This window comes from Theobroma cacao, chromosome 5 (assembly GCF_053813885.1).
Source record: "Theobroma cacao isolate CCN51 chromosome 5, ASM5381388v1, whole genome shotgun sequence".
Lineage (NCBI taxonomy): Eukaryota > Viridiplantae > Streptophyta > Magnoliopsida > Malvales > Malvaceae > Theobroma > Theobroma cacao.
Window position 1 is genome coordinate 2,625,272 of NC_142643.1, and position 14,770 is coordinate 2,640,041.

Below are 14,770 nucleotides of genomic sequence, written 5' to 3' on the forward strand. Positions count from 1 at the left end.
TTGTTCCATTGATCCAAATCCACAAGAAAGATATATTAAGGTGAAGCAGAACTCGACAAAACGCGCAAGTCTTCGCATATACAGATAGTCTTCTTAATGGGGTTTTAGTCTTTTAACAGTTTCCATAACATTGAAACTTCAAGAGGAATCACCCCTAACCAGACATGTTAAGAGCAAAATTAAGAGAAAATTTTCCGTAAAACCTGAGAAAATATCGAAACCGTCAAACATTTAGGGCAGAAATATGTGCAACCTGCGCCGCATCTGATCTTACTTTTGTCCTTTCTTCCATAACCCACCAATCTTTTTCAACATGTTGCCATTTTTTTTCTTGGGTGAATCATCATCCATGTCTTCCGAATTGGGTGAACCCATTATGGGGTTATAGTTGCTGTCAAGAGATATGGTTCTGTCCGCATGTTTCCCATTGTTCCCTGTAGAGAGCATGGCCGCAGCTGCCTCTGCTGCCTTTCTCCACTGATCTGACTGCACCTTTAGTCTCCTCAACTCAGCCTCCATTTCTGTATTTGTTGCTTGTGCTGCATCGAGCTGTTCAGTGACGCGTGCTGCTCTTCGGCTACTCTTATCGGCTTCCTCAGTTACGTAGCTGAGTTTCATCAGAGCCTCGCGCTCTGCAGCCCTTGCTGCTGCTAACAATACAACAGATTCATCACGAACTTTAGAACCCTCCATTTCACTCTTCTTAATTTCCATTTTGAGCATTTCATTTTGCTCGGTTACACTATGCAACTCTGTTTCCTTCGCTGTCAAATTTGCTTTCAGTTCTGTCGACTCTGCCTCTATCTTCTTCAACTCCGTTGCAAGTTCAGATTCTCTTTCATCGGACTGGTTTTTCTCAATCTTCAAATTCAGGCCCTCATTTTCCTCTGAAATACTCTGAAGTTCAGTCTCCTTATCCATTAAGTTTGCTCTCAGTTCTTCAACATCAGTTTTGGTTCTCTTTAATTCTGCCCCCAGTTCTGCCTCTCTCTGGCATGACTGCGTTCTTATGTTTTCCACTTGTTCATAAGCACTTCTAATTTGCAATGTGCTCCGAATATATTCTTCTTGGTACCTGACTTCAGCTGCATCCAGTGCCGATCTCAATTGACCCACTTCAAGTTTTGCAAAATTAAGCTCTGTTTTGAGATGCTGTATTTCCTCATTTTCTCCATTCTGCCGTGGTAGTCCATCATCTTTGGGATCCTTGGACATTTTGCTGCTACTACCAACCAGTTCTGCCTGGAGCTTGCTCACAAGTCCCTCCAGCGACTTAACTCTAGCTTTTGACTGCTCCAACTCCAATGATAATGTGTTGTAAGCTTCTGTTGCTTTTGTTGCATCAGAACGCAGCTTTTCTATGGTTTCATTTGCTGTTTCCGGTTGCATTTGGGTTTTGCTAACTACTTCAAGAGCCTGGGCTTCAGATTCTCTGCAATCAGTGAGCTCAGACTTAAGTTTTTCAACCAACGAGAGAGTTTCAGTCAGCTCAATTCTCAAGTTCTGAATCTCAGCATGTGCAGATTCAGCATGCTTAGTCTGAATGGCTTCCGATTCATATGCCTTTTCCAGCTGAACTTTGAGCTTTTGAATTTCATTCATGGCAGAAGCCAAGGCAGCAGAATCCATTGAGTGCTGATTCTGGACAGCCTCAAGTTCAGACTGCCATGCTCTATCTCGATCTTGTGAAATTTTACGGAGTTCTTCCACCCTGTCATCCTCAGAGGCAGAAATTTCCATCAACTGCTGTTCAGATTCTTCAAGCTTGGCTGACATTGCTGATAGCTGCTTCTTGGCCTCCTCAGCCTCTTGTATAGCTCGCCTCTTCCATGACTCAGATGCAGTCAGCTGGTCCTTTGTCTTTTTCAGATCATCTTGGAGTTGAGTAAGCTGTGATTCCAGTTCAGACACTTTGCTTGGACGCTGCTTCTAGAGCTCACACAACAAGAGTAAACATTATGTAAGTGGGAGTAACTAAGTAGATAAGCAAAGAGAAAAATACTGGAATTGAAGAGTGTGCAGAAATGTTTTCATTGTAGTTTGCTCCATCCTAGACTGAACCTTTTATTTTTGGATATACCGTTTGCCAATTGCCATAAAAATAAACTGATTTAGGCGCAAGTAACTGGAGAATACCTCAGATACTGGGCTTCTCAATGCTTTGCGTGCAGTAACCTTAGGACTTCTATCTTTGGGAGTCTTACTTGCAGGATTTGGAGAGGAAACTGTGTCAGAATCAGGTCCTGGTGTCTTCAGTTGACGAGCAGTTCGAGGTGTTGCAGGAGATTTTCTCTGAGGCACTTCCAAGGAGCTTGTTCTACGGTCAAAGACAATAAAATGGAAAATAATAAAAGAAAATAGCAGCAAAATGAATGAAGCTTTTAGATAATTTCTGTAATAGCTATGGCTAAACAAAATGGTGCATCATATAAACGGTTCTTTCAAGAGGATGTAACTACTTTTACAACTTGTCCATAGGTTAAAATCGTGGCGCAATTGGTGGGTCAAGACTAGCAACAACTCCAAGATTAAGTAGCCAACCACCACAAAGAAGTTGATGTCGCACCATTTTTTTCAAGCACAAGTAAAACAACTGTGAACTACCTTCTTTAGGATCATTCCAATCTCCCTCTCAGCTTGTCAGATTATTTGCTTCTTGAAAGGGGATATAAGGGTTTAACAAGATACTGATACTGTGACAATGATATTTCAACTTCTTGAGAGTGATGTGCATCAAAACACAACATCAATATAAAAAAAATTCTCATCCAGATCCCTATTGGCATGCATTTCGATAATGCAGTTCACATGAAAATTTTCAAACATTGGGAGAAACATAGCCTTTATACAAGACAATAAATAAAATGTTTAACATCTAACAGAAGTAGGAGACGATAATTGATTAAGTAACCCTGAACTTTACCAGGTCCAACCCACTAATTAGGCCAATACTAAACAAGTAAATTGCAAAATGATTAAACTTTTTTTAAAAAGGGGAAATGAAGAAGAAGAAGAAGAAGAAGAGGAGAAGGGAGGGGGAGGCTGCCTCAAACAAGACTGGTGAAGGCTTCATGACATCAGGTACTATTGTAAATACTCCACTTTGGAGATTAGCAAAGCATTGGCACTTAAAAACCTTAAACTAGCAGATTAAGGTGAAAAGAATGATTAAAATGCTCTAAAAGTCATGGACTAATGGCGATCATACCTTGCTTTTGGCGTCTGCATGATTTTTATATCCCCTTGAGTTGAAGTGGTAAAAGGGCAAGATATATGTTCTCTGCTTCAAACCCCACCTGACCCACACCACCTGCAAATAGTTCAGAGAAATCGTGGGCTGAGAAGGAACATGAGAGAGAATCTGATATATAATTGTAGATAAAGAGGAAGCATAGTTCATCAAAGGAGCGTCATCTCTTAGCAGTACGCACAAGACCTAACCAACAAACAAACCATACAATCCCTTCAAAGAAACTCCACAGAAACTACTTCCACTACCACCAACCAGAACCAAATGACAAAATTTAAAAAGAAAGAAAATAGTGGAAAAAAAGGTTGCCATCAAATGAATTCATTAAATATCATTACAAAAACCATGTTTCCACCTTTTCTTTTCATTTCTCTCTCTCTCTTTGGCCCCTTCCTTTTTTCACTCCTGTTCTGAAAAATGTGCTACAAAAAACATTACAGAAACCACAAGGGACCAGCAAGAAAAGAATGAAGTTAATAACCCATGTAGGCCTGGCTGCTTGTGCTTGGTTTGAAATTATAATTCAAAACTGTTGATTTGCAATAATCTTGGACCAAAAATTGATCATTCCGTTCTTAGTGAAATTATGTGCCACTGCGAGTGCAATAGTGTAGTTAATCCAATCAAAGAAAACTACATTTCTTACATTTCCATTTTCTGCTGCAAATTTAAGACTAAAGCTCTTGAACTCATTAAAAATCTCGTATTTTTTCTTCAAATTTTGCCTCGTTAACATAGAAAGTAAAAAACAAGGAAGATAGACTTAACTGAACGATGCACAATGTTAGGAGTATAGAGAGTCAAACAAATGAACTTGAAGAAAACATGGTTTCAAGGTATGATTACACTTGGTAAGAAACCATATATATAAAAAGCAAGCAGATAAGATTCATCTTTTTTACAGAAAGCTGAAAACTGGGTAAGGCTTTGTTCAATCTTTAGTGACCAAAGCTGAGATGGATAAAAGCTGTACGGATCAGGAGCAAGTTAACAATGGAAAGTAAGCTTAAACACAGAGTTGAAAACAGAGTTCCAAGTTCCAAGTTAAATTTGAAGTAATTGTGCGGCTATAGTTCTGAAAAGAAAAAAGGATCAAATTTGACTCCGCTTCCTTTTAGGTTAAAAGGAAAGAAAAGGAAATGAGAGCTAGCTGTAAACAAGCTCTGCAGTGCAAAGGTGAAGCAACATTTTCTTTTCCGAGAAGAAAATCAGCAGAGAAACTGAGATTTCCTTGAGAAAAGAAACACAAAAGGAGACATCATTACTAACTAAAGTTAGCAAAACCCAGAAAGAAATTGACAACTCCTGACTCACTGTTAAACACATTTAACAAAAAAAAAATCTCAAACTTTCATTTCAATTAAAAAAAAAAAAGAACGAAAAGAGCATCAAACAAACTAAGAGAGTGAGCACAAGAAGAAAACTGCATTGGTGAAAACTGTAACCTGAAACACAAATGTGAAAGAAAACATAAAAGAAAAAAAACAGAGTTGGGTTTTACCTGGAGGAGGAGGCTAGCTAGTTAGCTAGCTTTGGTTAATGCTTAAGAGGCAAAAAGAAAGAGAAAAAAAATAAAGCTTGGAAACAAGAAAACCCTAGAAAACCCAAGCTTGGAAATACCAAACAGGGTTAAGTAAGAGCTTCTGAATCTCTTTGAGCTGAGGTTCTGCTGCAGTCTCAATGTTCAGTTCCCCAAGGCCAAGTATTCCTCTTTCTTTCTTTCACTGTTTTTGTTAAATGTCAGTGGAGAGAGTAAGCAAAGGCGGTGGCTCATTGGGACGTTTTCCTATGCAGGAGATTGTGATTGATTAAGTTGCCACGCTCCTTTTTCACGCGCTCCTTCACGCTCCCTCACTCACGTGCTATGATTGGTTGCTAAATGCTGAGGCTCCCTGCTACTCCCTCCTCTGAAACTGCAATTAATCTCCCTTATGATCAAAGCATGGAGTGAGAGAGGAAACTGTTGATTCATCCATAAGAAACGACATCTTTCTCCTGTCTTTTCCCTTCATATTTCAAACTAAAAGGTGAAGCAACAAATGAAATATCTACAATGAATCCTGCAAAGGGAATCAAGTTATGGCTTGACTTTGATGCTTCATTGCAAAATAATAATGATAATAAATACACTGTGTAGTATTAAATTGGAACAAAATGTCACTGTTGCATTCCATCCAAAGAGAACAACCCAGCTGCTTTCTTATTTACAAGTTTTTGCATGGAAAAAGCTCAATGGATTTACATTTCTTTCCTTTTCCTCAAAGGGTGCTGGATGAAACGCCAGGTTAATCTATTTGAAGTTGCTTGGTTGCATTCCCAACCGCCCCTTCTCTATCTCTGTCTTCGTAAGTAGAATGTGTGGTTATCATCTGAGCAATGTCTTACAATCACTTGATTATTACCTATGCATCGCTTTTCTTGTCTTGGTTTTTGTTTTTCCTGTCATTGTTTCATCTTTCTGGTGAGGCATTTGCTTATATAATAACACTCTTTGCCATAAATTTCGCAAGGAAGTGAGTCATTGCACGCAAAGGGAACAGTCAAGATTTATTTAAAACCAGACTTTCCTTCAAATCACACCATTGCATAAGCTCTTACAGGTACAAGTGGGAATTTTCTTTTCCTTTAAACTTTTACCTGTCTGTTCTTTATAAGATTCTGGATGATATTAATTTACTTGTTCTCCTGGAAAATCCCAAAATTTTCCTTTGGACCTTTCCTTTGCATTGACAGTGGTGAGACACCCTAATGAGCCAATGCAATTGCTATATATAGTAATCCATGGAATTAAAGTGTGCGTCTTGTTCCTGTTTTCAACCATTCATTCACATGTGCATAGCCTTGTTATTTAGGGCATTTTGTTTGATGGGGGTCCCTAGAAATAACACCACTTGGGGACCATTTTCCCAAGACATTGCCTACTTTGGCTATTTCCTGCTCAAATTGAAATAAAACCGCCCACCAACATTTATGTTAGTTGTCATATGAGCAATAAATCAATTTTGTTTTGCTTAAGGATTTGAAAGCCAAAGCCCATGTGTTTCACTTTTGATTATAGGTCTCCTAATGATGTCTCCAGGCTTTGAGGACAATTTTAAAGATCACAAGTACTCCATCAATGACTTGGATGTGTGCCTAATTCCTTGTGGGCGCCTTATAAAGAGGAGGAAAATATACTTGTGGGGTTCCAATTATTAGAAAGCACTCACATTTGTATGTCTTGCATTGTGGTAAAACCTTCCTTTGGAGGACAAATACAAGGATAAGGTTGTAAATCAAAGGGAGAAAGATATATCTTTCATTGTGTTTAGCCCTTTGCTTTGTTTGCAATGAAAGCAACAACTAATAATCTATTGCTTGTGATGCTGATCATTCCCATTGGACAACAAAAGGAACTAACAAAAACTGCTTGACAACTCAATTTTAGTGGGTTTTTTTCCACAAAAAAAGGGGGAAAAATGACAAGAGGAAGGATGTAGTCATGCCTATTGCCAACCTTCTTTGAAGAGTGATTTTGAACAGCGCTTTCCATTGTAGAATCAATGCAACAACCTAACAATGGGTCTAAATATTCTTGCAAATAATTAATGAATCTTCCTCTAAGAGCTCCTAGGACCTAGGGCAAGTGTATATCTTTCTAGTCCAATGGATGATGAAATATGCATTAGCTTTTCAGCCAGAGCTAACTTTATTCAAAAGGACCAAAGTCCCTTCACTGTAACTTTTAAGTGATCATTAACACATTGAAGAGATATAAGTTTACTGATTTGCCTTCAAATGCTATATTATTGAGTTGATTGTATTTGAAACCTTTTAACTGTGTTGATCACAATCACAAATCCCCATTTTATTGCTTGGATTTGAATCTTTTTACATTCAGGTTTACCAAGTGGTGGCAGAATATCAACAATTATGGTAAACCTTCCAATGAGTTATTGACAACACATGCTTTCTCTTTGTCCACAACACCGAAAGACATTAAAAAGTTAGCCTTATCTTTCCATAGAAGTTAAGTTGTGGCCTTGGGGCCCCGTCAAGTTCATTACACATAGCTTTCACCCTCCTCCTTTTCCTTTCCCATTTTGTTAGTGCCACTATAATGATATAGTGCTTTCTTTCTTTGTTAAAATCAACAATTCATTTTATGATCTCCAATTATATTTCATCATACACTGTTGATATTTCTGGAGGAAAGCTGCTAGAGAAGCAATTGCTCATCATCAATCCTGTTTATAATCAAATAGTGTATACCAAGGCATGCGTAGGGTCCAAGGGCAATACTCAAGGAGTAGCCCAATTTCTACCTCCTAAAATCTTCAGGCAAATAATTGCTCAGCATGGGTGTAAAGACTCTGATAAAAAGGTGAGAAACCTGGCAACTTGATTCTTTTACTAGTATTGGACAAAATGGGCAAGAAAATGTAAAAGCATCCTGCTAGTTTCAAATGTAAGGATGCCAGTACATAGTATAGGCCTGACTGTTGTTTTTGATCCCAGGACCATGTTTTCCATTGGCTAGAAGCTTAAAAAAGGGTGGAAATGGAAGATTATTAGGCTAACCTCAATGGGAAAACATTAATCAAACATGCCCTACCAAAATAATTAGAACAGCTAAATTATTTTAGGACTGATTCTTCAGAAGACACATCGCCATCACATAAAGAAGATTGGATCCAAAGGAGAGCCTGAACCTGAAAGCAACCTGATCTGACTCAAAAAGGGATTCCCCATTTCCCAAACACAAATAGCCTAATGCAATTTCTGGCAGATAAACTTGGAGCGTGTCAATCAAAAGCTCCATCGGCAAATATTCAACACATTTAAACATTCAAACGTGCACATATTATTCGTTCAATTATTCATTCAATATTATGAAAACAACATTGTTTCTCTCTTGTGTACTAGTACGACAGGCATTCAATGTTATTAATTATTCCGAAATTATCTTCATCAATGTCATTTGTGAGATTCACCATTAAATTTTACATACATATGATATATATTTATACATAATTGTGTGTCCAAGCTTGCTCTTCGCGTTGAACACTTCGTGAGAGTCCTGAAACTTGGGGACAACTGTATTTTGATAGAGTTAAAAGGCTCAATCAGGGTTGATGTTGACTTTGGAGATAAGATATGGTAAAACTATAAAACTGCCAAGCGAAATTTAAGCCATTTTATCTCGTTAAAGGAATTTGGCATAAGTTTGCATTGAAGTTTAGGCAAAATTTTTGGAGGCAATAAGAAAAATTCTCTGGTGCTGGTGCTGGTGCTTGCCTTTGAGTAGACTTCGCAGTGGCAAAAGATGGTGTTCTTAGAAGGGAAAAAGGAAATGGTTGAAAGATGCCTAATGGCAGCTTCTATGGCTGCGCTGGTATGCCATCCCAATGCTACCATTAAGTGTTTCAGACCTAAATCAAAGACTACATCCTCACAAAGAAAAAAATCTCGCCGTGAAAATAAACAGCCATCAAAATCCACCAACCAAAATGATTTGGGAGCCAATTCTTCTCTTTCCAGAACTTCAGTTGCTTTCAACATGAACATGGGATCCTCTCTTTCCACTCTTCCCACGTCAAGGAGTGGCGGAGCTTCTTATGTGGTCTCAAACCTTGTCGAAAAAGAGTCGTCATATGGTGTTGTGGAAACCATCTTCAGGTCAGGGTGGGACAATAAAATAGGCCTAAAAATTGAGAAAGTACTGAAAATCAATCATAGTGTAGATGCTCTTAACAAGTTTGAAGAATATAGGGAGATAGTGAAATCAAAGTCTACAAACGTTTCTGCCAGTGAGACTAGGATGATGGAGAGATTGGCAGTTGATGGCAATGAACTCCTAGGGTTCCATGGTGCCATCGTGACTTGTTCATTAGGAAATAATGACTTCTCAAGCATTTGCCATAGGGAATGCTGTGGAGTTTGCAAAATGGTTGGTTCTAGCTTATCAGAAGGTGAAGAATCAGTCGTGTTGAGTAACAACAGCCGACAAGCACATAGAAAAGTTGTGACTGACTGTGTTGTTGATAAAATTTGTGCTAGGAAAGCCATTGTTGTGTGCAGAGTAATTGCAGGAAGAGTTGCTCGATATCGTGGACATGGACTCGTGGATGGACAAGAGGGTGGCTTTGATTCTGTGGTAAGTTTGTCTAGGGATCAATTGGAAGGTTCGGAAGAACTCATTGTTTTGAATGCAAGAGCTGTGCTTCCATGCTTTGTCGTTGTATATAAGGCCAAAGGTCACAAAATGTAGCCAGTGCGTAACGCTAAATCTCTCTGCTTTTCTTTTAAAACAATCCAATTTGCGGAGTGGGAATACATAATTAAGATAACTCTTAAATTCTCATCAATCTCGTTTTGGCCATTAAGCTCATCACTCTTGAGTTGCCTGTGCTTATAAGTTTTATACTCCTTCATGTACGCTACCATGGTTGCAAACTTGCAAATGTTATGGTACCAGGGTGAATACAACCTATTTACTAAACATATGCAGAATCATCTCACCGTAATAGGAAGGTTGAAGCTCCGATCATGGATCAGATTCACCCATCACATGGCTGTTTTGTTGAAGATGGGCTAGGTAAAATCCTGAAATTATTAACCCAGAGAACAAAGACCAAAATGAACGGAAAAAGGAACCACTACCCCTTTTCCTTATGCCCTTTTATTTAGCATGTCAGCTTTTCAACTCAAAACCCTTCCCTTCATGCATGCTGACACACTAAAACACAAACAAAAGAGAAAAGGAAAGCGGCCCCCTTCCGTAAGCTTGTTTCAGTCCCAAAAATGGGGAGAGAGAGAGAGAGAGAAAGCTGCACCATAGAAAAAGAGCCATGAACAACCTTAGTACTAAAATACCAGCTAGTGGTGAAACTGAAAGGCTCACCTAAAAGAAGGCTATGCCAAATAACGATTTTATTGAAATATCTTCTATATTTGATTATCTTACGGAAAAGTGGAGAAAGATGCAGTACAACTTTAAGTTGCACGGAAATTACTTATAGCATCTAGTTTTCGGTTTCCTTAGTACCAAAAGCACTAAATCCAGAAACAATATGTACTACTAATAAGAAGAATTCCCCCCTTTCTCTGTACAGCTTCAAACTTTTTTCATGACCATAATGCTGGATGTTTCATTAGGTTTGAAAATGATGAAATATGGGCTTTCAACCATATTCATAGGATGACCTATCTGGAAGAAACACATATTCTCTTCTTTTGACAAAAAATGCTACAAAATTTCCATGACCTTCTCCTATGTCCGATGCGAATGAAAAGGAACACCTCGAATGGGATGTTTAACATCAACATCACAAGCCCAAGTTTCTTGAAGTGAGTTTGTCCCCTTGTAAGATAATTCTCCAGCAATCAACTTGGAATATGAAGACAGATACCTTTTTGGGCACAACTGCAAAGCACAGAACTGAATGGTTAAATCATTGTTATTTTCACATACAGTATACGGGCAATAGATGGGATATCATAAATTAACTAAACAAAAATAACTATAAGCAATTTTATAAGATGGCTTCAACCTCAGAAAGTTGCTATAAGCATTCAAGTCTTGACCAAGAAGCATAAATACCATCTATTAAGCATAAAAGTGTTAATCCAATTCTCAAGGACCACTCAGTTTAAACCCTGGCATGGATGTGATCTCAGTAAATTATCAAAAAACACATACTAATAGTGATATTTCCAACAGTTCCTTCTGTCTCCTTTCCTCTGTTAAGATTGAATGGATGTAACTTCTACACATATTTTAACCCTGCCAAAAAGCATAGATGCTCTGAACGCTTACTACAAGTGAACAAGGAAAGATATCCTCCCTCCCCCTATCTCTCTCTCTGTATATAAAGAACAGGGAACAAATGGGAAAGAGACACGTATGTAATTGTTCCAAGGATGTTTGTTTTCTAAGCTGTAGAGCTTTCTACTTTGTGTTTCTTTACAGAAAGATATACTACCATAGAATACATGCAACTCCGAGTACAAAAATAGAATCAATACTCGACAAAAATAATATATACTTAGCAACATTAGAAATAGTACAGCTTTTAAAATGGTGCCTGAATTACCTCGGAATTGATCACCTTGGGTAATTAGACCAAATGTTTCTGCAGTCTCACGAATCATAATACCACTCACTCCAGTGAAACTAGTTATCTTGCACTCGGCAACTGTCAGAAAATAGAGAGAAATATTACAATAAATACTGAATAAATTATATTACGCAAAATCAAAGACTATTGGCACACTGTTTGCAGATAAAATCAATTTGTTCTAATTAGTAATTACTGTATCATTTAAGCCCATGTATGCTCATGGTCTAAACCCAAAAATCATGTAAATAGCTTTCTTTCATCACTCATTAGAGCAAAGCGTTCAACAAAACAGAAGGGAAGGAAGATATAAAAACGTCAATGTTGAAGGAAAAGAAAAGACAAGGACTTGACGACTATAAATTGCCCTTTGCATTGATTTCAGGCAAGTTGAGAGCAAGGAATTGATAAAAGGATACTTATAGAGGAACTTGCAATGGCTACCTACGGGTTTTCTCAACTAAAGTCAGCTTTTGTACTCCCCAGAATCATTCTACTTAAATAAGAAAAGTTCAATAAGTTCTTCATAACAATACGAAATATGTAGATCCCCTGAAAGAAACTTGATTATTCATTCAAATACTTTACTATTCCCATTAAATTGCCATATATGTTGCTTCAAGTGGGTAAAGCATGAATGAATTTTGTATTCTCACAGAAAGATAAAGGTGCACTACTAATGTGAAGTATTGCTCTGGTAATAAGTAGCCTAACCTAGAATAAAAGCACCATGCAGATCTGCACCAAGAAGACATTGAGCCAACTGGTTTTTCCTGCAATTAAGAGAGCAATGGTTATAGAAAAAAGCATTACCCGCAACCTCCACATGACTGAAAAACCAGCATCATTAAGTGAAGATTACATCTCACCCGGTAGTTTTAAGAAGTTGATCCATGTAGCCTTTCCACATTTCATGCATTGGTTTAAATGTATCAAACCTGTAGATCAAAGACAGACCAATAGATTTCAAAATAGATATTTTTCAAGCAGAGAAATAGAAGTGTTGAACAACATCACTACAGCACACTCCACCTTCAAAAAGAATAAGAAAATAAATAGAGGAGACAGAACATATAGCATTCACAAAGAACTACTATCTACAATCCATTTGTTGCAATCTCAGTTTCTTTCCATTTCAACATTCAACAGGAGATCTGCTGTTGTATCACTACTCTTCTCTCAGTTTTGGAGCAAACTGAAAAGTATTCATTGCTATACAATATGAAAAATAATCTACTTCCAGTTTCCACACACACAGCGCACATATATAAACAGTTCCTAATATCCTCACTCTTTGTAGAAAATAACTAGTCCAAGTCTAAAAATATTAATTTAACAAAAAGGATGTGAAAATGGAAAGATCACAGCCAGAGTTCCACACTTACACCTCATACCGAATACCAACGGACATGCAACACAAAGAAATACAATACTCCAACAACATAAGAAAAAGGGGAAAAAAGCATCAATCAGATACCTGATAGAATACTCACTTTTGAATGGCTTGAGGCAACTCAAATGCTCCAGATTTCTTAAGCTGCTTCATAGACATGTGTTTTCTAGACCGCTTAGAGTGTTTCTTCAAAGCCCTGATGTGAGAGCTGGTAGACATAACTCGGCCTTGTACGTAATTATCAAGAAGGATCCAATTGTCAATTTTGATGCTTCTAGATCCTTGCATATATTTCCGTGCTGAATCCCCACTTTGAAGAAGCTCATGCAAAATCTTATCAGCCACACTTCCCTTGTTGTTGGAAAACTATAACAAAAAGATGTTAAGATTACATCAGTCCTCTCAAGTCTTTAGTGCAATATTTCAAAGAGTGAAAAATTACCTTAGAATTAGCTGGTAGCAAACTTTGATGTATAGGTTCCAAGAGCCGGGAATACGCCTGACCATTTTCTTCGACGTCTATATATAAAATTAAAATCCATCTCATATCAAAGCCAAGATGTACAATATAACATAATGAAGTGTTCACAATCAACAATATAAATAACTACCTTGTGAAGTGGACGGACCCGAGAAGGAGAAATTTCCTAAATATAAGACATAATGGAACATAAATCAGCCAAAAAAAAGAACCTAGAAAGATCAGAGAAAATTGGAGAACCTTTCTTTGATGATGAATTGGAGGAAGAAGCAATGGATGCATTGGCGATAGACGAATCAATGCTAAGAGTTTCTTTTCCATCTTCCTCAACAGATGTCTTTTTGTTCTTCTGTTGTTGATGAAGCTCCGCTTTCGCAACGGCGAACCTTCGCTCTAATGCTTCTAGAGTGCGTTTTCTTTGATCTTGAGGACCTGTGCTTGTAGCCATTGGTCTGAGCCAATTTAGAAGTTGGAAATGAATTAGCGAGAAATCAAGTTGTAATCCAAATACTACTTCCAAGAATAGGGAAGTGGACTTTTAGTTGACCATGCTTACTTTTGATATCCAAATACCAGAAAAGAAGCACTAATAAAAGCCGTTTTCCTACCAAAGGGAGGCCTAAAAGTATAGTAATCGGTTCTGGGGCAATTAAGCGAACACCCAATCCACAATTTTATAGAGGAGTATTCACCTAGCTAATGCAGCAATTGTGAGATCCTGAAAAAGAGTTTAATAAAACAAACCTGATAGCAATTTTCTACTGAAGGCAAAACAAAGACTCAGGCAATAGTCTGAAAGAAACCCTTTTTCTTTTTCTAAGAACCCTCAGGGCAAAGTATTTCTTGCCGTTACTGGCAGTAAGATCCAGCCAGCCATGAAAGAATTTTAGAGGAGACTCGAGTAGGGGATTGGCACCCCGCCTCCGCCCCGATCATAACTTATCTGCACCCGACCCTGATTTTCAAAAATCCAAAGCGCTCGTATCAGGTCGGATTGGGCCAGAACCCCGCCGGGTTTGGGCTGTTCTTCCATCTCCTAGACTTCGACTAGGTCAGATGGATAACGAAAAGAATTATACAAATCCAATTCATTAAAACCATTTTTAAGTTCCAATTTGTATGGTAATAGTAAAATAATTTGTTAAAAAATATTTTTTATGTAAAATATTTTATTAAAAATTTTAATATTTTTTATTGTTTAGTTAAATTATCAAAAATATTTTTTGTTATTTGAATCAATTTATAAAAAAAATTTTCCATCATGACCTATTTTTAAAACTTTTCTTTAATAACATAAAAAAATATTAAAATTCATCAATTGTGTCATATATCTTATATTTATTTATTTCTTATTATATTGTTATATTGATTAATTTGTTAAGTCAATAAATAATAAATTAAAATTAAAAAATTATTTGATAATCTAAAATTAACTTGTTTGAAGAATTTTTTCTATAAATAACATTTAACTAAAAATATAATATTTTTTTTTATTTTTATAAATTAAAAAATATTTTTTATTATCTTGATCGCTTATAAAAAATATT

At 37.2% G+C, this 14,770-nt stretch overlaps 2 protein-coding genes across 3 annotated transcripts; both read right to left on the reverse strand.

Moving 5' to 3' along the window:
- Positions 1-8: 8 nt before the first annotated feature.
- RIP2 (ROP interactive partner 3) lies at positions 9-5,529 on the reverse strand. The gene is made up of 4 exons (XM_007027191.3): positions 4,752-5,529; positions 3,209-3,310; positions 2,137-2,317; positions 9-1,929 (listed from the first exon to the last, which is right to left on the reverse strand). The coding sequence occupies exons 2-4, from the start codon at positions 3,226-3,228 to the stop codon at positions 271-273; spliced, it is 1,860 nt and encodes a 619-aa protein (XP_007027253.3). The 5' UTR covers positions 3,229-3,310; positions 4,752-5,529; the 3' UTR covers positions 9-270.
- A 4,586-nt stretch (positions 5,530-10,115) lies between these two features.
- Positions 10,116-14,266, reverse strand: POP4 (ribonuclease P family protein). 2 transcript variants are annotated; one of them, XM_007027195.3, is made up of 9 exons: positions 13,968-14,265; positions 13,464-13,675; positions 13,354-13,389; positions 13,185-13,261; positions 12,843-13,108; positions 12,219-12,287; positions 12,064-12,122; positions 11,326-11,427; positions 10,116-10,655 (listed from the first exon to the last, which is right to left on the reverse strand). In XM_007027195.3, exons 2-9 carry the CDS (start codon positions 13,669-13,671, stop codon positions 10,558-10,560), a joined length of 915 nt encoding a protein of 304 aa, XP_007027257.3. In that variant the 5' UTR covers positions 13,672-13,675; positions 13,968-14,265; the 3' UTR covers positions 10,116-10,557. The 2 variants fall into 2 exon arrangements, with proteins under 2 accessions (XP_007027257.3, XP_088662191.1); XM_088806065.1 differs by lacking the exon at positions 13,354-13,389 and having other exon boundaries at positions 13,968-14,266.
- Positions 14,267-14,770: the final 504 nt, after the last annotated feature.

Coding starts and splice junctions, on each gene's coding strand:
- RIP2 (XM_007027191.3), bottom strand. CDS start 3,228: ATGCAGACGCCAAAAGCAAG. Junction 2,318..3,208: donor ATGCAGACGCCAAAAGCAAG/GTATGATCGCCA, acceptor CTTTGACCGTAG/AACAAGCTCCTTGGAAGTGC. Junction 1,930..2,136: donor TGAGAAGCCCAGTATCTGAG/GTATTCTCCAGT, acceptor TGTGAGCTCTAG/AAGCAGCGTCCAAGCAAAGT.
- POP4 (XM_007027195.3), bottom strand. CDS start 13,671: ATGGCTACAAGCACAGGTCCTCAAGATCAAAGAAAACGCACTCTAGAA. Junction 13,262..13,353: donor GGGTCCGTCCACTTCACAAG/GTAGTTATTTAT, acceptor TTTTATATATAG/ACGTCGAAGAAAATGGTCAG. Junction 11,428..12,063: donor GCATGGTGCTTTTATTCTAG/GTTAGGCTACTT, acceptor ATTTTCTGACAG/TTGCCGAGTGCAAGATAACT.